Source organism: Cnephaeus nilssonii (genome assembly GCF_951640355.1).
Source record: "Cnephaeus nilssonii genome assembly, chromosome: 20".
Taxonomy (NCBI): domain Eukaryota; kingdom Metazoa; phylum Chordata; class Mammalia; order Chiroptera; family Vespertilionidae; genus Cnephaeus; species Cnephaeus nilssonii.
The window spans coordinates 50,263,049-50,284,744 of NC_137091.1; the positions used below are offsets into that span (position 1 = coordinate 50,263,049).

At 58.6% G+C, this 21,696-nt stretch overlaps 2 protein-coding genes across 5 annotated transcripts; one reads left to right on the forward strand and one right to left on the reverse strand.

Annotated features, from left to right (window-relative positions):
- Positions 1 to 4,076: 4,076 nt before the first annotated feature.
- Positions 4,077 to 13,901, forward strand: ZNF444 (zinc finger protein 444). 4 transcript variants are annotated; one of them, XM_079760283.1, is made up of 6 exons: positions 4,346 to 4,381; positions 5,047 to 5,179; positions 6,224 to 6,328; positions 7,346 to 7,699; positions 10,122 to 10,206; positions 11,911 to 13,901. In XM_079760283.1, exons 4-6 carry the CDS (start codon positions 7,388 to 7,390, stop codon positions 12,546 to 12,548), a joined length of 1,035 nt encoding a protein of 344 aa, XP_079616409.1. In that variant the 5' UTR covers positions 4,346 to 4,381; positions 5,047 to 5,179; positions 6,224 to 6,328; positions 7,346 to 7,387; the 3' UTR covers positions 12,549 to 13,901. The 4 variants fall into 4 exon arrangements, with proteins under 4 accessions (XP_079616410.1, XP_079616408.1, XP_079616409.1 ...); XM_079760284.1 differs by lacking the exons at positions 4,346 to 4,381; positions 5,047 to 5,179 and adding an exon at positions 4,077 to 4,200; XM_079760282.1 differs by lacking the exon at positions 5,047 to 5,179 and having other exon boundaries at positions 4,263 to 4,381.
- Positions 13,902 to 16,811: 2,910 nt separating this feature from the next.
- On the reverse strand, positions 16,812 to 17,597 carry LOC307116169 (AMMECR1-like protein; the record flags this gene model as incomplete). Its single annotated transcript, XM_079799842.1, has 1 exon — positions 16,812 to 17,597. The coding sequence occupies one exon, from the start codon at positions 17,595 to 17,597 to the stop codon at positions 16,812 to 16,814; it is 786 nt and encodes a 261-aa protein (XP_079655968.1).
- Positions 17,598 to 21,696: the final 4,099 nt, after the last annotated feature.

The window sequence follows — 21,696 nt, forward strand, 5'->3', positions numbered from 1 at the left end:
CCGACACCCGGACCTGTGGGCCATCGAGCCTCGTCTGACTCCTTCCTGCCGTGGGCCCTGCTCTCGGTCCCTGTGTCCAGGGATGAGGTTACCCAGCCGGGGGGAGGCCCAGGGTGCCCAGGAGCCAGACCAGGCCCCACAGCTGCCGCCGGCCACCAAACCTGGGCCTGGCCGCCTGGGCGGCTCCTGCTGAGTCCCTGGGCGGGGGGGGGGGGGGGTGCCCACCTCGCCCACCTCTCCTCCTGCTGTAGTGCACCCCCATCTCACAAAGGGCGCCTCGAGAAGTCCAATCATGGAGTCATTTATCAAAGGCCGGCGGCTGACGAGGGGCTAAAGCGCTCAGACCTCGCAGCCCCGAACAGCTCCCACATCAGGCTGATACGGGCAGAATATCACCAGGGTATCGATTACATCTTTGGGTCTGGGATGAGGAACCTGTTTCGCGAGAAGCATTTTACAGAAGCGAAATTGAGCAAGTTAGTGATCTAAAGTACCTACGGATCGCTGAGTCAGCAGAAACACGTTATCTGGGGCCACCGGGGCAATTCAGAAGAATCGTGCCGTCCAGATTCCGGGACCACTGAGTCCACCGAAACTCAGTTATCTGTAGCTACTGAGACAATTTGGGATAATTGAGCTGTCCTGGGTCCCAGAAGAATGTGCTTCGTAACCAGTGAGATCACAATCAATGGGACATTCAAACCGCCATCCATGGAGTATTGGGATAGCATACAGAAGTTCAGAAAATCAAAATGACTTTCTATTGTTTTAGCAAACAAACAAGCACAGAAGCCAAACAGCAGTTTCTACCTGCGATGACGGCTACCACACTTCACTCCCTCTCCTCCCGCTACAAACGGGCTGGCGGACGCTTTGATCTGGGGCAGCCCATCATTAAGCAATTCATTTGCAATTTAATTATTTATTCTTAAGTGTTTCCTGAGGCCCAGAGCAGATGAGTCACGCTCAAACCCAGCCCCCTCCCCCAGCCATTCCTTTCAGGAAACACCCCTCCCCCCCAGCCCTCCCCCCACCCCCCTGCATTCACCTGCTCATCCATCACCTGTTCTTTCAGGGAACATTCTGGAGCCTCCAGGTGCCTGGGCTGGAGACCCAGAGAGGCCCCAGGTCCCCCCCTCCCCACTCAGCCTCTGCAGCCCGGAGCCCAGCACAGAGGGAAAGGTTAATTATTATTTTGGGTAATAATTACATCGGGGCTCAGAGCACAGGCTGGCTCGGTAGGATATGAGCTGCCAAAGGAATCCTCGCCCTCAGGCCTGGGAAGTGGGGTGAGAGCCACCTGCCTTAGTCCTTGCTTACTCCGCACCCCCCCCCCCCCGCCCCCGGGAGCTGGCAAGGCCTGGGTCTCTGTTGGTGAGTTGTTCACGGGAGGATGGGGAGGGGGAAGACACAGGAAATCAATAGTCCAGGCAGGAGATGGCGAGAGTAGGGGCACCTCAGGGAAGCTCCGATAAGGCGCCAGGTTGATTGGGGTGGGAGTGGCCTGGGAAGGCTTCCTGGAAGAGGCGGCGTTTGAACTGGCAGGGATGTGCCCTGTTCGCTGGTGGAGAAGAGGAGGGCGGGCATCCCGGGAGTCAGCCCTTCATTGCACCGCTCACCAGTGCTGATGGTGCACTGGGTGCTGGGAGACTGTGTTGGTGGGTACATGCCGCGCATGCCGCGCACACCGGCAGGCAGGTGGTGTTAGGGAGCAGCTTGAAGCATGGTAGCAATTGTAGTGTACCCCGAATCTCACAAAGGACGCCTCAACAAGTCCAATTATGGAGTCATTTAGTAAAGGCCGGCGGCTTACCAGGGGGCAACTCAGCTCTCCAAACCTGGCAGCCCCGGACAGCTCGGCACATCTGGCTCAGATGGGCAGAATGTCACAAAGGTATCGATTACATCTTCGGGTTTGGAATGAGGAACCTGGTTTGCACAAAGCAGTTACAGAAGCGAAACTGAGCAAGTTAGTTATCTATAGTTTTGGGGTCTACGGATCACTGAATCAGCAGAAACACATTATCTGGGGCCACCGAGGCAATTCAGAAGAATCGTGCTGTCCTGGTTCCGGGACCACTGAGTCAACAGGAATGCATTATCTGTAGCCACTGAGACAATTTAGGGTAATTGAGCTGTCCTGGTTCCCAGAAGAATGTGCTTCAATGACCAGTGAGATCACAATCAATGGGATGTTCAAACCACCATCCATGGAGCATTCAATCGATTGGGATAGCATACATAAGTTCAGAAAATCAAAATAACTTTTTTGTTGTTTTAGCAAGCAAATAAGCACAGAAGCCAAACAGCAGGTTAAAGTTAAGGTTAAAAACTGAAGTTTCTACCTGAGGTGAAGGCTACCATGCTTCATTCCCCACTGGTTTTATGTGCAGGAGTCAAATCATGGACTCGTCCTTATCAGTTAGGGGTTTGTACTGCCCCCTAACTTCAAGTAGTCTGACTGCATTAATTTTTCTAAACTGTCTGCTTGGCACAATTAGTTTTCTTTTTTTATTTTTTAAAAATATATTTTATTGATTTTTTACAGAGAGGAAGGGAGAGGGATAGAGAGGTAGAAACATGGATGAGAGAGAAACATTGATCAGCTGCCTCCTGCACACTCCCTACCGGGGATGTGCCCGCAACCAAGGCACATGCCCTTGACCGGAATCGAACCTGGGACCTTTCAGTCCGCAGACCGACGCTCTATCCACTGAGACAAACTGGTCAGGGCGGCACAATTAGTTTTCTATCCACTCACCCCACTTCCTTTACGGGCATTCTCTGTCTGTTCCTGCTCTCCTGTCCCCTAGCACATCTAGCCCTCCTTGGCCCTGGACTTTCTCACTGGCTAGCAAAAATGAGCGAGCCACCCAGGCATCCTCTCTCTTTAGGGTTTTCTTTCTTTTCCAACGGCAAAAAAATTTAGGGGAGGGTTTCAGCAGAATATTCATCAGTTTTCCTCTCTGAAGTCAATAAAAATATATTAACAAAAATAATAACATTGTATTAACTTTATATATGGTGCCAGGTGGGGACTAGAATTACTGGGGAATCACTTTGTGGTTTCTTTTTTTTTTTTTAATGTATTTTTACTAGCGGCCCGGTGCATGAAATTCGTGTGGGGAGGGGGTCCCCTCAGCCCAGCCTGCACCCTCTCCAATCCAGGACCCCTCTGGGGATGTCCCACAGCTGGTTTAGGCCAGATCATGGGGATTGGGCCTAAACCGGCAGTCGGACATCCCTCTCACAATCTGGGACCACTGGTTCCTAACTGCTCACCTGCCTGCCTGCCTGATGGCCCCTAACTGCCCCCGCTGCTGGCCTGGTCACCCCCAACTGCCCCTCCCCCCCCGCCAGCCTAGTCCCTCCCAATGCTCCCCTCCCTGCTAGTCTGGTCGCCCCTCACTGCCCCCCAACCCCCGCTGGCCTGGTCGCCCCCAACTGCCCCCTCTGCGGGCCTGGTCGCCCCACGCAGCCTGCTGTTTGTTCGTTTGGAATCTTCTTCTCCCCATTTCTGAGATGGGGAAACTGAGGCAGTCGCCGTGTCCGATGGGGGCATGTCGGGGCGTGTGGCAGGAAGGGAAACCGAGGCTGTGTATCCGGTTCGCGCGGACAGAGCCGAGCCAGGGCGCCCGGGTCACGTCCGGACCCCGCCAGGACCGGGACCTGGTTAGTTCCGCCGGGTGGGGGCGGGGTGAGAGGCGACCCGTTGTCAAGGAGACCCACCCAGCTCGCCGGGATTGGGCGCGGGGCTTCGGTCCAGGCCCCTCCTCCTTCTTCCTCGGCCCTGTTCCTCGGACCCAAGGGCCCCATTTCCCAAGTGCCCGGCTGCACCCCGCCTCCTCCGGTCTCCACGACGACGCCACCACGGTCCCTCCTCCTCCCTCCCTCGGCACTCCACGGGCCACCCCCCTCCCCCCCCGTCCGCACGTCTGCGCACGCTCGGCGTCGGCGCGCGACCCAATGGGAAGCCCTGTCTGCATTCTGGGAAATGTAGTCCGAGAGCCTGGCGCGCTGGGCGAGGCCGTATTTGTGACGGCCAATAGGCCGGCTGGTAGCCCTCGGTGCATCTTGGGAAATGTATTTCTGGCGCTGGCGGAGCCATTCGGGGGACGGACGTGCACGGGTCACCAAGGAGAGAGCCAATGGGAAGCCTCTCTTGCCGCGCGGCTCCCTGGGAAATGTAGTGCCGGCGAGGTCCGTGGGGCTGGGGGCGGTTCGTCAGGCGGAACGGACCACTAGGTCCCCGGCAGTGGTAGGGGGAGGGGAGGACGGAAGAGTTTGGCGCAAGGCCTGCCGGGGCATGGAGTCCCGGTGAGCTTTGTGCGCATGTGCGAGGAGGTGAGGGGCTTGGGGGGGCCTCGCCTGGGAGAGTGAGGTGAGTGAGGGGACTATGAGGGAGGGATTGGGGGGAGGTGGTTGGAGCTTTGGGGTGGGGGTGGGTGCTGGGGGCCGGTGAAGGGAGGGAGGGAGCGTTGTGGGGAGGGGGTAAAAAGGGGGTCGCGGAGGGGGGTGGGGGAGGGGGATGGGGGAGCGAGCGGGAGGGGGAGGGTGGGTAAGTCGGGGGGTGGGTCGCAGAAAAGAGTTGGAAACGGAGGGAGTGGAGTTGGGGAGGGCCTTGGAAGTGGGGCGAGGGGGGGGGGAGGGGGCCCGGCTGGGGGAGGGGCGGGGCCCTAGGGACGAGTCTGGGACCCGTGGGAAAGGTTTGGGGGAAGGGCTTTAGGGGGAGGTCATGACCCCCCCCCCAGACGGGGTGCAGGTGGGCCCTTTCGTGCGCGCTTTCCACGCACTTGGAGAAGTTGTGGGGTTCCCGACAATTCCTGGGATTCTCTCTTGAGGAGGAGTGTGTCCCGCCCCACCTCCTCCCTCAGTTGCTGCTCTTATCACCCGAGGCCTCCCCCCTCCCCCCCGTTTCCCCTCCCCCCTCCCCCAGCCTCCAACCACTGTCTATTATGTCTTTACTTTTAAATGTGTGTGTGTGTATATAATATATATATATTATATATATATATATATTTATTTTTTTTTTTGCATTGCTTTCAGGGAGGAAGGGAGGGGGAGAGAGAAGTAGGAACATCAGGATGAGAGAGGATCGTTGATCGGCTGCCTCCTGCACGCCCCGCACTGGGGGATGGAGCCCTGGCCGGCAATCGCACCATGACCTCCTGGTTCATAGGTCAGTGCTCACCCGCTGAGCCAGGCGGGCCCGCCTACTTCTTATTTCAATGCCTATTCCCATTTGCAGCTCGATTTCAAACGCATGTAGGTGCTTGTGAGGCCCTGGCCTGGTGGCCTTGATTACACCGAGGTTGGGGGTTCCATCCCGGGTCAGGGCACATGCAAGAATCAACCAACGGCCCTGGCTGGTGTGGCTCAGTGGGTAGAGCGTCGGCCTGTGGACTGAAGGGTCCCAAGTTCGATTCCAGTTGCAGGCTCCATCCCCAGTAGGGGGTGTGCAGGAGGCAGCCGATCCATGATTCTCTCTCATTATTGATGTTTCTCTCTTCCTCTCCCTCCATCTTCCTCTCTGAAATCAATAAAAATATATTTTTTTAAAAAAAGAATCAACCAATGAATGCACCCATAAGTGGCGCAACAAGTCGATGTTTCTCTCTCTCTCTCTCTCTCTCTCTCCCCCCCCCCCCTTTCTCCTTCTCTTTTAAATTAGTAAATACAAGTTAAAAAATAACTCAGGCTGTGAGGAACGGGGGTGCTGAGGACAGCCCCTGGGCGAAGCAAGTCCTTGGCCAGTCAGTCACTTATGTTACTGAGACTTTGTGAGTTGCGGGGAGGGGGGTATAAGGGGGGGGGGGATGCCGCTATTAACAAAACAAACACATGCATCTAATTTAAAATTGTTTATTTTTTATAAAACTTTAAAAAATTATATTTTTAATCAGAGAGGGAGAGGGGGAGAGAGAGCAACATCAATGATGGCAGAGGATCATGGATCGGCTGCCTCCTGCACGCGCCCCACTGGGGATCGAGCTCCCAATCTGGGCCTGTGCCCTTGGCCGGAATCGAACCCGGGACCTCTCAGTCTGCAGGCTGATGCTCTATCCACCGAGCCAAACTGGCTGGGGCTAACACTTTTATTGATTGATTTTTAGAGAGGGGAAGGGAAAGAGAGAAATACTGATTTGCTGTTCCTTTGATTTATGCATTCAGTGGTTGATGTTTGTTGTTGCTCACCTGAGGATATTTCCCCATTGATTCTTAGGGACGTAGAAGAGAGAGGGAAAGACAGTGAAACATCGATGTGAGAGGAACACACCCATTGGCTGCCTCCTGCACGAGCCTGGCCGGGGAAGAGCCCGCAACCAAGGTATGTGCCCTTGACTGGAATCGAACCCGGGACCCTTTGGTCTATAGGCCGACACTCTGTCCACTGAGCCACACCGGCCAGGGCCATTGGTTGATTCTGGTATGTGCCCTGACCGGGGATCGAACCCACAATCGTGGAGTATCGGGAGAAACGCTTGAACTTTCACTGCAGCTCTTGGGTCTGTGTGATTTTAGACCTGGGAAAGGAGGCCGGTGTACCTTGTTCAGGGACACCTGGCGGGGCGGGGGCGGGGCAGAGATTTTCGGGCGGGGGCGGGGCTTGTGCTCTGAGTAACATTTGTCCCAGGGGACAGTGGCAATGTCTCAGACACGTTTGGTTGTCAGAACTGGGGAGGCACTACTGGCACCTAGTGGAGAAGAGAAGGTCAACATTTTTTTCTTTTAAGTTTTTATTGAATTTATTTATTTTTAGGGTCAGGGTTAGGGCTAGGGTTGGGGCTAGAGGTAGGGTTTATTGAATTTATTGGGATGACGTTAAGAACAGTACGTTGTTGTTTTAATATATTTTTTATTGATTTCAGAGAGGAAGAGAGAGAGAGAGAAACATCAAGGATGATAGAATCATCGATTGGCTGCCTCCTGCACGCCCCCTACTGGGGTTCAAGTCTGCAACCTGGACATGTGCCCTTGGCCAGAATCAAACCCAGGACCCTTCAGTTCGCAGGCTGATGCTCTATCCACTGAGCCACACCAGCCAGGGCCACTGATGGCTTCTTGTATGTGCCCTAACTAGGGATCGAACCGGTAGCCTTTGGGTTCATGGGATGATGGCCTACCCATTGAGCCACCTTGTCCAGGACAGCACTTTGTTTAATGGGGGGTGGGGGGGAACTGAGGCAGAGAGAGGCAGCATCACTTGCTCCAAGTCACTGCTCCTAAGGGGGGACGCTGGGGCGCGCACCTGCACCCCTGCTCTCGTCCCCTCGCGGCGGTGGTGGCCGAGGGTCCTGGCGGAGCTGGGCTGTGCTCTCACCATGCCGGATGTCCCTCCCCGCAGGTGCTGTTGTCCACCACCGCCCCGTCCAGGGCTCGCGGCCCCATGGAGACCCCGTCCCCCCAGCCCGTGAAGCAGGAGGGCCAGGCCACCGAGGTCCTGGTCCTGGACTCACCGTGGCACCGCTTCCGCCACTTCCACCTGGGCGACGCGCCGGGCCCCCGGGAGGCGCTGGGCCTGCTGCGCGCGCTGTGCCGGGACTGGCTGCAGCCCGAGGTGCGCACCAAGGAGCAGATGCTGGAGCTGCTGGTGCTGGAGCAGTTCCTGAGCGCCTTCCCCGCCGACATCCAGGCCTGGGTGTGCAGCCGGCGGCCCCAGAGCGGCGAGGAGGCGCTGGCCCTGCTGGAGGAGCTCTGGGTGAGCCCGGCGGGCGGCTGGGGTGGGGGGGGGGGAGGGGGGACCCCGCTCGCGCCCACTCCCCTCGGCTGCCACCTCCCTGTGCGTGGACAGGCCTGCCCCCACAGCCTGACCCCGGCATTGGGGGTACCAGGCCTCCATCCAGGCGACTGCATCGGGGAAGTCGGGGAGAAAGGACATCAATCCACACGGACTCTTCCCAAACCTGAGGAGGGAGGAGGGACCGTTTCCCACTCATTCTGTGGGGCCAGCATCACCCCAATACCAAAACCGAGGACGGTACAAGAAAAGAAGTCCATAGGCCAGTATCCTCACGGCCAAAGAATTATATTGAAACCGGACCCCGAAAGCGCGTGACGTAACGTTCCGGGACAGGAAATCCGCTCTGTGGGGGCGGAAATCGCATCGGTGACTGCAGATCGGAGGTGGGAGGTGATGCCTGTGCACAGGGGCTTCGGGGGCCTAGATGTGCTCCCCACCTCGGCTGCGTGGTGGTTCCTTGAGCCGACACACACACTGAGTGGCCAGATTATGATGATCTCTGAACGCATAATTACCTGGCCACTCTGTGTGTGTGTGTGTGTGTGTGTGTGTGTGTGTGTGTGTGTGTGTATGTATATTAGAGGCCTGGTGCATGAATTCGTGCATGGGTGGGGTCTGGCCGGCCTGTCTGCTGGTCGAACTGGTGGAGGGGACAGTTTGCATATTAGCCTGTTATTATATAGGATATACACTGAGTGGTCAGATAATTATGTGTTCAGAGATCATCATCATCTGGCCACTCAGCGTATGTTGAAACTCACTGGATTCTGTGCCGCGAATGTGCGCATTTATTTTACGTCTGTGAGGCCACACTGAACCTGTTGGGAAGCACGCTCTGAGGAAGTACAAACTGGCGGCAGAGTACGTGGAAGCTACATGGACACGCTCCCCCGACCAAACTGGAATTACAGGCAAAATAATAGAAAAAACACCCTGGATAATCGCCTGACGACTCGCTGGGACAGAACCCTGACAGCCGAGGACGGGAAGCAGAGACCGCATAGAGCAGTGGGTCGCGACCCCTTTGGGGGATCGCCTAAGACAGTGGTCGGCAAACTGCGGTTCTTTGGCCCCTTGAGTTTTTAGCAAAGGCCAGCTTAGGAGTACCCCAATTAAGTTAATAACAATGTACCTACCTATATCGTTTAAGTTTAAAAAATTTGGCTCTTAAAAGAAATTTCAATCGTTGTACTGTTGATATGTGGCTCTGTTGACTAATGAGTTTGCCGACCACTGGCCTAAGATATCCTGCATGTCAGATATTTCCGTTAACGATTCATAACAGTGGCAAAATGACAGTTACGAAGTAGCAACCAAAGTAATGTTATGGCTGGGGGTCACCACCACATGAGGAGCTGCATTAAAGGTCGCGGCGTTAGGAAGGCTGAGAACCACTGGCATAGGGGCCGGCAGGAGGTGCAGAGGCGCACGGGGCTGCCCGGGCCCCCACAGACGGCGGCTGACGTGCTGGGGGGTTAGCTCCGCCGTGGGGGGTGACCACTGAGACCTCGGGGGTCGAAACCCCAGGCTGGGCTCCCCAACCCAGAGCACCAGGACGGAGCCTGGTGCCCAGGTAACAGCTGGCTGTGAAAGGCAGCGGAGTTGCTGTCTGCCAGGGAGAGGTGGCCGGGACTGCAGCCACCCTCTTAAAGGGCCAACAAACTAATTTTGTGTGCAGCCACTCACCCTGGTCTCTGGCAGAGAAAGGGCAGCGTGGACTGAAGCTGTGTGAGCAGAAGCCGGGGTGTGGGCTCGGGTTAGACTATGGGAGGCAGACAAGAGTTTGCAAAGGGCAGTGAGAAGCTAAGGCAGCCTGGCTGGTGGGGCTCAGTGGTTGAGCCAGGAGGTCACGGTTCGATTCTCGGTTGCAGACTCTGCCCCCAGTGGGGGTCATGCAGGAGGCAGCCCGGACAGTGGTTCTCTCTCATCGCTGATGTTTCTGTCTCTCCCTCTCCCTTCCATTAAAAAAAAAAAGCAGCAGCAGCAGCTAGCTCACTATTCAGAGCAGGTGCATCGGTCAGCTGTTGCTGTGTAACAGGTTGCCCCCAAACTCAGTGGTTTAAAAATAAACGTAGCATCCCACACAATCTCTGAGGGTTGGGATCTTGTGACGGGTCTGGCGCCACGTCTCAGGAGGTGGCAGCTAAGATGTCGCCTGAGGCTGTTGTCCCCTGAAAGCTGGGGCTGGAGCACGCAAGGGGGCGCCCTCATGGGTCTCACATGGGGTGGCCGAGCGAGCATCCCCCGGCTCGGCAGCCAGCTTGCCTCCGAGCTGGCGATGGGACTCGTGAGTGGTGGAAGGTGAAGTGGGGGGAGAGGGGGCGAAAAATCCAGGCCATCTCTCAGGCGTCTCACCTCAGAATGTGGTGTCTCGTTTCAGGGACCAGCGATGCGGGCCCCTCGGGACGGGACGGACGGCTCCGGGGTCGGCCTCCAGAAGGAAGACGGTGGGATGATGGCTCTAGGTGAGCGGCCGACCCTCCCGCACCACAGCTTTCCCCCAGCCCAGCGTGGGGTCCCCCGCCCGCCCCTCGTTTCTCAGTGGGTGTCCTTGGCCTCCTTGCTGTAGGCCCCAGACCCTGCACTGGGCCCCGGGGCTGGAAAGAAAGCGATGGCCCCGCCCAGGAGGGCAAAGTTGGGGTGGGGGAGGGGGCTGGACAAGAGCGCCCGCCGGTGACATGCCCAGGGGTGGTTCTGGCCCGCGAGCTGAAATCCCACCACAGCCCCAGAGATGCGCGGTATTGCCCACATTCTGTAGCTGTAGACACGCGTGCAGACACGGGTAACTCACTGAGAGCAGGTGCTGGCAAAGCGGGGGTGGCACCAGGCAGTCTGACCCGGGCCTTGGCGCCCACACCCTCAGCTGGTTGCACGGAGTCCCCGCGTCATGTCTCGTCGGCTCCGCCTGAGTCACGATCTTCCCGACCTGGGCGCCGTGGCCAGCGGGGCAGCACCGTCCCGAGAGCCCAGGCCTGGCACATGAGCCCGCCATGGGGCTGGGACTGGAGCCGCCCGTCCCGGTCACACGTGATGGTGAGGAAGGGAGGGCAGGCGAACCTGTGGAGAAGGGGCGAGGGAGGCAGAGACCTGGACGGCACAGCAGAACGCTATCCCGGTGCCGGGAGAGGCTGTGTCCTAGCAGCAGCTTGAGGGTCATCTCAAGGGCGAATGTGGAGGCGGCAGGATGGAGGCCAGAGCAGGGAGGACCCGGGGAGGGTGGGGAGGGTCACAGGACAGGGACCACCCATCCACCCACCTACCCATCCATCATCTATCCATCCACCATCCATCCATCCATCCATCCACCTACCCATCCATCATCCATCCATCCACCCACCTGTCTACCTACCATCAGTCTATCCATCCACCTACCCATCCATCATCCATCCATCATTCCTCCATCCACCCACCTGTCTACCTACCATCAGTCCATCTATTTACCCACCTACCTATCCATCATCCATCCACCCACCTACCTATCCATCATCCATCCATCTACCCACCTACCCATCCATCCATCATTCCTCCATTCACCCACCTATTCATCCACCCATTTGCCTACCCTCCATCTACCTACCATCCATCATCCCTCCATCCACCCACCTCTTCATCCACCGGTCTACCCTCCATCTACCTACCCTCAATCCATCCATCCACCTACCCATCCTCCATCCACCCACCTATCCACCAATCATCCGTCCATTCACCCACCTGTCTACCTACCATCAATCCATCCATCCACCCACCTACCTTCCATAATCCATCCATCCACCCACCTATCCAGCCACCCATCTGTCTACCCTCCATCTACCTATCATCAATCCATCCATCCATCTACCTGCCCATCCTCCATTCATCTAACATCCATCCATCCATCCCCTCGCATGTATTCATTTATCTCCCCATTTTCTCCTCCATTCTTGCATCTACCCGCTGACCTGCCGTCCATCCTCGGTTCGGCCTTCCACGTCTCTTCTGTGACCTGTACCACTCCCCTCCCCCACCCCCCCTCACACACCCGCACACCCATTTGCACGTCTGTGTAGCGCACTGACTGCAGGAGGCGCCGCTGTGGGAGCCGCAGGGATGAATGAATGAGGACCCCCTTCCCCAGCGCTGCCCACCCTGCCCGGCCGAGCCCGCCGCCTGACTGCGCCTTTGCCCGGCAGGAGACGCGGTCCCAGGGGCTGAGGAGCCGGCCGCCGGGGACGCCCAGGCCACGCGCCCCTACAAACAGGAGCCGGGCAGCCCCCCGCTGGCCCCGCCGGCCCTGCCCGCGCCCGACCTGCCCGCCCTCCTGGCCGCCGCCGCGGGCACCGTGTCCTGCCCCGAGTGCGGCAAGACGTCCCTGAAGCCGGCGCACCTGCTGCGCCACCGGCAGAGCCATTCGGCCGAGAAGCCGCACGCCTGCCCCGAGTGCGGCAAGGCCTTCCGGCGCAAGGAGCACCTGCGGCGCCACCGCGGCACGCACCCCGGCGGCCCCGCGTGCCCCGGGCCCGCGCTGCGCCCGCTGCCGGCCCGCGAGAGGCCGCACGCCTGCTGCGAGTGCGGCAAGACCTTCTACTGGCGGGAGCACCTGGTGCGCCACCGCAAGACGCACTCGGGCGCGCGCCCCTTCGCCTGCTGGCAGTGCGGCAAGGGCTTCGGCCGCCGCGAGCACCTGCTGCGCCACCAGCGCATCCACGGCCGGGCGGCGGCGGCGGCGGCGGCGGCGGCGGCGGCAGCGGCGGCGGCGGCAGCAGCAGGAGCCACCGGGGCGCCGGGCCCCGAGGGCGGGGGGCCCTTCCCGCCGTGGCCGCTGGGGTAGCCGCCTGCCCTGCCGCCCGCCCCCCGCCTCGCTCCTCCCCGGACTAAACCGCCCGGTGCCCCAACGTTCTCGGGTCCTGCCCAGCTGTTCCTGCCCCAAACCCCGCTTTTCCCGGAGGCTGGGGCGGAGGATGCGAGGGGCGGAGCTGCCGTTCCGAGTGGACTTTATTTTTCCCCTGAGTTCAAAGTAGCGTGTGTTTTTCCTCCGAGTTTTGTCCCAGTTTGCAAAGGGCAGTGAGAAGTCGAGGCAATCAGCTCTCCCCTCTGCCCACCCTTCCTGACCCCCAGCGCGCCCCACCCCGCCAAAGGGGCCTCCTCATTGTCCCCTGCCCCCTCCCTTCCTCCTGCACCCACCCTTTGGGGGGGGGCGGGCAGCGAGGCGGGCCAGGGGCCCCGGAGAGGAGCGCAGGTGGCCCCTTGGGCAGAGGGGCGGCTGAAGGCAGGGGACTGGGTCTTGACCCCCCCCCCTCGCCGGGACAGATTGGGGGGCAGGGGCCTGGCAGCGGGCTCCTTGGTCTGCCACCCAGGAGGGCGGGGTGGACGGAGATGCGCGCTCTGGGAAGCGCGGAAGCAACTCACCAGCATCTGCCCCGAAATAAAGTCACTGATGAGGTGCAAGCCCGTCCGGCTTCTGTGGGGCGCCACCCTCGCTGGGGGGGAGGGCTCGCGGGGGAGGGAGGGACCCTCAGGAACCCACCCAGCTCTTGGGGCGGCCGTTCCTGCCCTTGGGTCTCAAGAGGGGACAGGTGGGAGGTGAACGCTCCCCAGTCCCACCCAGCGGGAGGTAGCGCTCCTGCCTCCTCACACCTGCCAGCAGCTCACCCCGTCCCTCTCCCAGGCAGGGAAAGGGCGGCTCAGCTCCCCGCCTGCCGGGGTTGTGGGTCTGGAGACCCGGCTGGTGCTCCCAGAGGTCTGTGCGGGCCTGGCGGGTGGCCTGGCGCCCGGGATTGGGCCCCGGGTGGTCCTTGCGCGCCGCTCCGCCTCCGCACCTTCCCGTACCGGGCCTCGGCCTGGGTGCAGGGGCGGGAGCAGCCTGGGCCGCCCTCCTCGCTTGGCCCCTGAACCCATTCCAGCCCCACTCCAACCCCCCAAGCCATGTCCTCCCCGACCCCCCACCCTCCAGGCCCAGCCGCTGGCCGCCCGCTTCCCACGGCTCCGCACTCGCGGCTCCCGATGGCTCTCACGGTGACCACGCGGCGGGAGGGGGAGAGGAGAGGCCGCCTCGAGCTCCGGCTGAGCGGGAACCCACCGTGCCTGCGGCCCGGTCTCCACCGCCTGTGCGCAAGCCCGGCCTCCTGCGGCCGCCGCGCGGAGAGCTGGGACGGCCATGGTTATGCAAGACCCACGGGGCACCTGGTGGCCAGGTCAGGCGGCCCGGGGTGGAGCCCGAGCCCACAGGACGCTCTTAGGCTGACGGTCCAGGGGGAGAGGAGGACGGACGGCAGATGCGGAAACAGCCATGGATGTGGTTTTAAACAGGAGGGGCCCGGCCGGCGCTCAGTGGGCAGCGCGTCGCCTGCGGACCGAAGGGTCCCGTCCGTGTGTCTCCCTCACATCCATGTTCCTCTGTCTCTCCCTCTCTCTCCCACCCTCCCTAGAAATCAATGGGAAAAATATCCTCAGGTGAGGACTAACAAAGCAAAACCAAGAAAAAAAAGGGGGGGCGGGGAGGGTGAGCCCAGCTGGTGTGGCTCAGTGGTTGAGCGTCAAACTGTGAACCAGGAGGTCACGGTTCAAGTCCCGGTCAGGGCACATGAGGAAATGAATAAAAATACATTTTATAAAAGAAGGAGGGTGATGGGCTGCAGAGGGCATTTGGGGGTGGGCAGTGGAGGCTGAGGGGTCAGGGAAGGGCTGTGAGGCGGGCCCGGTGGGGGCCTGTGTGACTCCGGATGGCGATGCCGGGAGAGGGCCAGCCAGGCCCCAGGCCGCAGGAAGGAGCCCGCCGGAGCGGGCCCGAGTGCCGGCCGCTGTGAGTGTGGCTTCAGTGTTGTCCTGTGGGAGGCCTCGGAAGGTTCAGGGGGTTAGGTCACCGATTTCCACTTTAGAAGCGGTACCCTAGCTGCCCCGCAGGAGACGAGGGGGATGAGACACAGGTGCGCCAGAGGCAGTTCCGGGGAGAGAAGCAGGAACCAGCCGCTTCCTCCCTCACGCCCGACCTTGGAGCCGACCTTGGTCCCTCTGTGTCTGACTACCACTGGGAAGCCTGATGGTTAAGCACACTGGCCCCCGGGGTCCAGATGCCTGGGTCTCCACCTGATAGCTGTGCACGCTTGGGAAAGTGACTTGACTTCTCTGAGCCTCCGTGCCTGTCACTGCCTCGCAGGGCGTGGGGGGAGCCGGAGGCCGGACACACGGTGAGCAGGTCCCTGGGACGCTGGGCGGCTGACCATCCCTGTTAACGGGGTTAGGGTCCTTGACCGAGACCCCTTCCCAGGCGGGCCCCTCCCCACCCACTCGATATGCAGGGTCGGACGCCCTTCTTGCCCTCACAGCAGCCCCGTGGGGGTATTATTTAAGGACAATCTCTAAAAATCCTCACCCGAGGACATGTTAGAGGAGCCAGGGGGAGAGAGAGAGATCAATCGGTTGGCTTCCATGGTACCAGCTCCAACCGAGGGTCAACCCCACCCCCCAGGCATGTGCCCTGACCGGAACCAACTCGCAACCCTTCCGTGCACGGATGCCACCCCTCTGCTGCACCAGCTGGGCTGAAAGTGCGTTTTAAAAGCTTATTCCCAGCCCTGGATAAAGCCGCGGCCGGAGACCAAAGAACGCGGTTCGATTCCAGTCAAGGGCACGTACCTCGGCGGCAGGCTCCGTGCCCAGCTCTGGTTGGGGCGCATGCGGGAGGCACCCAACTCCTTGTGTCTCTCACACCGATCTTTCTCTGTCGCTCCCCCTCCCACTCTATAGAAAATTTACAAAATGTGTTTAAAAAGGGAGACATACTTTAAAAAATTATCCCTAGTTTTAACAATTGTTTTGTAAGTTGTCCCTGTGTTGAAGAGGAGGGCGTCGGCACTGAGATGCTACAGGGGAGGGAGCAGGGCTGGGCTCATCCCAGGTGACAGGGCCCGAAGTTCATCCTCCTTCCCTGTCCCGTTTCCGCCTCTGATGCATCAGAGCGGGAGGGCGAGGCAGACGGACACACAGCAGCGCAGGGACTGAGCTGACAGGACTCAGGCGGGAAGGGCTGCCTTCAGGGCAGGGAGCCCCAGGAGGGCCAGCACGGATCCCCTCCCCCCGAAACCCCAGGAATACCCTCCCGTCCGCCTTTTAGTCTCAGGCACTGAGGGCTTCTAGGGCAGAGAATCCACGTGAGATCAGGGTGTCCCCCAAACGTACACACACACTGAGTGATTACACAAGCAGAGTTCATGAAAGTCCATTGCATTCTCAGCCCGGCGCCTGGCTCAGTGGGTGAGCGTTGACCTATGAACCAGGAGGCCACGGTTCGATTCCCCGTCGGCACAAGCCAGGGTTGCAGGCTCGATCACCCGTAGGGGGCGGGCAGGAAGCAGCCGATCAATGATTCTCTCACCATTGATGAGTCCATCTCTCTCTTCCCTCTTCCTTCTTCTCTAAATCAATAAATATATATATTTTTTTAGAATATAAAAAATGTGGTGTATCTGACATCCACATTGCACTGGGTATTCTGTAGGGAATCAGGCCACTCTCCTGGGAGCTCCCTATTTTACAAGGGAATAAAGGATAACAGGAGAGATAAGGGTAAAATAGTGAAATATTTATTGAAAAAACAAGCAAGACTGACACAATATGGGGCCAGTAGGGAACATGAGTAATTATTGGAGGACCCCAATTCTAATTCATAGCACCCCCGCTGTCTAAGGGCTCATAGGCCATTTCTGCACCAGAGGGGACCTGTTCGTTTCCTCCTGGGTCAGCAGGGACCCGGAGCCCCCGGGGCGCTCCTTGGCACGTCCTTCGGTGGCGTTGGAACGTCCCCAGCTGGCGGAAGGCCCCGTCGCACTGGGGACACTGGTAGGGCCTCAGACCCGTGTGGATCCAATGGTGGACGTGCAGGGCCGAGGCCTGAATGAATCTCTTGGGACAGTAACGGCATTGGAAGGGTCTCTCTCCTGTGTGTGTCCTCCGGTGAAGGTCTAACTGAGATTTATAACCAAACCTCTTGCTGCAGTCCTGACACTCGTACGGGGTCTGTCTCCTGGATTCTTTGCCAACAGGGTGACCAGTTGGCTCCGCGGTGTTGGATGCACCGACTGAATGGCATGACTGGTCATGCAGCCGTGTGTCCGGAGCGGTGACTGTAGAGGGGCGGGGCACGAAGAGTGCCATTCTGGAGACAGTGCTGACGAGAAGCAACATATTCTGCGTAACTGACTGTCACCTTCTCACTGCGGTACCTGGTGAGTCTGAGCGTTTCTCTGAACTCACTGGTGATTGGGGCCTGAAAGCCACCTTTCCTGAGCAAGGCGTCGATTGTCTGGATCTGATCCCAGTCTTGCTCCTCAGCGACCTCAGGTAAGTAGGTGGCCGCCCCTCTGACACCGTTTTCATGGATGAACTCAATCAGAATCCCATGGACGCCCACCTCCCAGTCCAGGTAACCCCTGGCTTCCTCAAAGTTCGTCAGGAGGGAGACGGAGCAGGAGAGGGGCGGCAGCTCCTCTGGGGTCAGGGGGGGGAACCGGCGGTCCTCCAGGGCACTGGTCAGCGTGCACTCCCTGAGCCCCGAGTGGAGATTCACGGCGGAGAAGGTGCCAATGCAGCCACGGAGCCGCTGGTCCCGCCCCGTCCTCCACGTCACAAAGAGCGGATAGGGCTCATCGGTGAACCCAGGCGGTCGAGGCTGAGGGAAGCCATGGAGGTGACGGCAGAGGACATCGAAGCAGTAGCAGCACATCTCTGCGGTCACCACCTGGTTCTTGGTGGCGCCGGCAGTTCCGTTGGGCCGGGGAAGAGGACTCTGAGCTCCTGATTCGGGGTTCATTCGTGTAACGGGAGAGTTTCCAGGTCCCAGAGTTAAGTCTGACACGTTCTCCCGACCGCTGCTGCCATCCATCTCGACGTGGAGTCTAAGGAACAAAATAAACGACCACAGTCACTCCCAGACCCGGAGAACGGACTGGTGGTTGTCCCAACGGGGCCTGGGGGAGGGGAGGCACTGCCAGGCACCCTAAGATGCACAGGACAGCACCCCACCCACCCCTGAAAATAAAAACGAATCCGGTCCAAAATGCCAACAGTGGCCTAGTCTGCAAAGCCCTGGTTTTGAATAGAAACCACAGACCCCCGTGTGAAGGGGGCTTGGGGGGACCCTTGGTTTTCACACGATCTCAGAAATGATCCATAGCGCACACAGCTGGGTCATTCTGAGACCAACCTCCATCCATCCATCCTCCATTCACCCACCCAGCCAGCCAGCCATCCATCCATCCATCCATCCTTCTCTGCGACCATCAGTCCATCCATCCGTCCTCACTCCCAAACACCCAGCCTTGCCCGGCCTCGGACGCCCTCGCCCCACTCACCGCCTCCGCAGCGCCCGGTCTGCACCCGCTCCTCCTGCAGCCTGGCCTGGCGAGCTCTGAGCCAGGGCCTGAAACCCGCCTTTTTACACACACGCTCTGGGCATCACTTCCTGTTCCCGCCCCGCCCTGTGATTGGTTAGAGACCAGGCATTGATCCTTTTTTCATAATCTTCTTAGACACGGTTTCCGGGAGAGAAACACCCCGCGGCCCCATGGGGTGTTGGCCTCTGAGTCCTCAGCGCGTGTCTGCAGCGTTTGAAGCACCCCAGGCACGTAGGCCCGGCCCTGGCGGGTGTGGCTCAGTGGTTCCAGCGTGGGCCTGGGTGCCGAGGGGTCACCGAGTGTCAAAGGTTCTGTTCCTCTCTATCTTTTTCTCTCCCTAGAATCAATTTAAAAAGAATAAATAAAAAGTAAAGCCCAGCCAGCGTGGCTCAGTGGTTGAGCATTGACCTATGAACCTGTAGGACACTGTTCGATCCTTGGTCAAGGGCACACGCCTCGGTTTCAGGTTCAATCCCCAGTGTGGGGCATACAGGAGGCAGCTGATTAATGGTTCTCTCTCATCATTGATGCTTCTCTCTCTCTCCCTCTTCCTTTCTCTCTAAAATCAATAAAAATGTATCAAAAAATAGTTAAGATGTTAAATTTCAAGTGACTTGTATCTTATCTCAATTAAATAATGCTTTTTAACTTTATTTTTATTGTTGACGCTATAACAGGATTTACGGGTCTCCTCTACATAATCTCATCACAGATAATGCTCTTTCCTCTTGGAAATATCGAGGAAGCAAGAATTTTAATGAGAAATGTTCACCCCAGCTGGTGTGGCTCAGTGGATTGAGCGTTGGCCCATGGACTGTAGGATCCACGTCATGGGAATATACCTCAGTTGCAGGCTCAATTCCTGGCAGGGAAAAGGGGGGTGCACGAGGCAACCAATCTATGTGTCACTCCCACATCCATGTTTCTCTCTCTGTCTCTGCCTCTCCCTTCTGCTCTGTCTACAATTCACTGGAAAAGCATCCTCGGTGAGGATTAACCAAGAAGGAGGAATTGTCACAGGCCCTAACGGACCTTCCAGAGGCAAGAGCCACTTCCCAGGATTCTCAGAGACCAGGTTTCTGTCAAGTACAGCAGCTATGAATACGGCCCCCAGCCGTCCTTCCCCCACAGGAAGGTGTCCACCTGAAGGTCTGGGCAAGGTCGCTGGAGAGTCAGGAGGATGAGACCCTAGGGGAGGTCCTGCCCTTGACCCAATCTCCCACCTGGGCCCATAGCGCCTCCTAGGGACCACACCTCTCTCCCAGCACCCAGACCAACATCCGGGGCTCAGACCTACATCCGGGTCCCAGACCTTCATAGTGAGGCTGAGAAGGCCAACCTGGGACCCAGACCACAAACACCGAACACAGTGTTGTATCAGGGGACTAGATCTCCATGCGTAACTCAGACCACAGTTCCATAACCCAGATGTCCAGGTGTGATACCAGACAGCCCCCAGGGGCTCAGACCTCCCTCCATGGCCTGAACTGCCAACAGAGGACCCAGACCTCAATATAAGGCTCAGACCTAATTCCGGGGCCAAGACCATCATGGCGGGCCAAGAAGATATTCCCAGGGTCCAGGCCTCAAACACAGAATCCAGACTTGCATCAGGGGTTTATTTCTCCATCTGTAACCCAGACAACCATTCCATAACCATGATGTCCATGTGAGGTGCCACACCGCCCCCAGGGCTCAGACCTCCCTCCCTGGCCCGAACTGCCCTCCCAGGACAGAGTCCTCCATTTGGGGTTCAGACTTACATCCGGGTCCCAGACTTTTATGGCGAGGACCAGGAGGCCATTCTGGGGACCCAGACTAGAACCCAGTGCCTATTATTTATTGGAGTCTAAATATCCAGGCTAGTCCTGACCACCATTTCATCATCCCGAGGTCCTGCCCTGGACCCAACTTCCCACCTGGGCCCATAGCACCCCCTAGTGACCACACCTCTCTCCCAGCACCCAGACCTACATCCGGGGTTCACACTTACATCCGGGTCCCAGACCTTCATAGCAGGGCCGAGGAGGCCAACCCGGGGCCCAGGCCACAGATACCGAACACAGTGTTTTATCAGGTGACTAGATCTCCATGCGTAACCCAGAACCCTATTGCATAACCCAGATGTCCAGGTGAGGTCCCAGACCACCCACGGGGCTCAGACTTCCATTCGCATCCCAGACCATCATGGCGGGGCAGAGAACGTTATCCGGGGGCACAGGCCTCAAATACAGAATCCAGTCTTGTATCAGCGGTGTAGATCTCCATCTGTAACCCAGAACACTATTCCATAACCCAGATGTCCAGGTGAGGTACCAGACCGCCCCCGGGGCTCAGACCTACCTACCTGGCCCGAACTGCCCTCCCAGAACACAGACATCCATCCGGGTAACAGACTTTTATGGCGAGGACCAGAAGGCAATTCCGAGGACCCAGACTAGAAACCAGTACCTATTCCGTTATTGTAGTCTAAATATCCAGGCTAGTCCTGACCATCATTGCATCATCCCGAGGTCCTGACCTTGACCAAAACCTCCCACCTGAACCCATAGCGCCCCTAGAGACCACACCTCTCTCCCAGCACCCAGACCTACATCCTGGCTCAGACCTCCATCCGGGTCCCAGACCATCATGGCGGGGCAGAGAAGGTTATCCCGGGACCCAGGCCTCAAACACAGAATCCAGTGTCGTATCAGGGGACTAAATCTCCATGTGTAACCCAGACCACTATTCCATAACCCAGATGTCCAGGTGAGGTACCAGACAGCCCCCAGGGGCCCAGACCTCCCTCCCCAGCCCGAACTGCCCTCACAGCACCCAGACCTGCATCCGGGGCCCAGACCTATATCTGAGTCCCAGACCATCATGGCGGGACGGAGAAGATTATCCCGGGGCTCAGGCCTCAAACATAGAATCCAGTCTTGTATCTGGGGTGTAGTTCTCCATCTGTAACCCTGACCACCATTCCAGAACCCAGATGTCCAGGTGCGGTAGAAGACCGCCTTCGGGCCCAGACCTCCCTCCCTGGCCTGAACTGCCCTCCCAGTACCCAGACCTCCATCCAGGGCTCAGACATACATCCGGTCCAGACCTTTATGAAGAGGCCAGAAGGCCCATTCCTGGACCCAGACTAGAACCCAGTGCCTATTCCTTTATTGAGTCTAAATATCCAGTCTGGTCCAGACCACCATTTCATCATCCCCAGGTCCTGTCCTTGACCCAAACCTCCCACCTTGTCCCACAGCGCCTCCTAGTGACCACACGTCTCTCCCAGGACCCAGACCTCCATCCTGGGCTCAGATGTACATCCGGGTTCCAGACCTTCATGGTGGGGCCAAGAGGGAAACCGGGGGCCCAGGCAACAAACACCGAACACAGTGTTTTATCAGGGGACTAGATCTCCATCCGTAACCCAGACCACCATTCCATAACCCTGATGTCCAGGTGAGGTACCAGAACCTCCCCCAGGGGCTCAGACCTCCCTCCGTGGCCCTAACTGCCCTCACAGGACCCAGACCTCTATCCAGGGCTCAGACCTACATCAGGTCCCAGACCATCATGGCAGGGCCAGAAGACAATCCCAGGGCC

Coding starts and splice junctions, on each gene's coding strand:
- ZNF444 (XM_079760284.1), top strand. CDS start 7,388: ATGGAGACCCCGTCCCCCCAGCCCGTGAAGCAGGAGGGCCAGGCCACC. Junction 7,700..10,121: donor CCCTGCTGGAGGAGCTCTGG/GTGAGCCCGGCG, acceptor GTCTCGTTTCAG/GGACCAGCGATGCGGGCCCC. Junction 10,207..11,910: donor CGGTGGGATGATGGCTCTAG/GTGAGCGGCCGA, acceptor TTTGCCCGGCAG/GAGACGCGGTCCCAGGGGCT.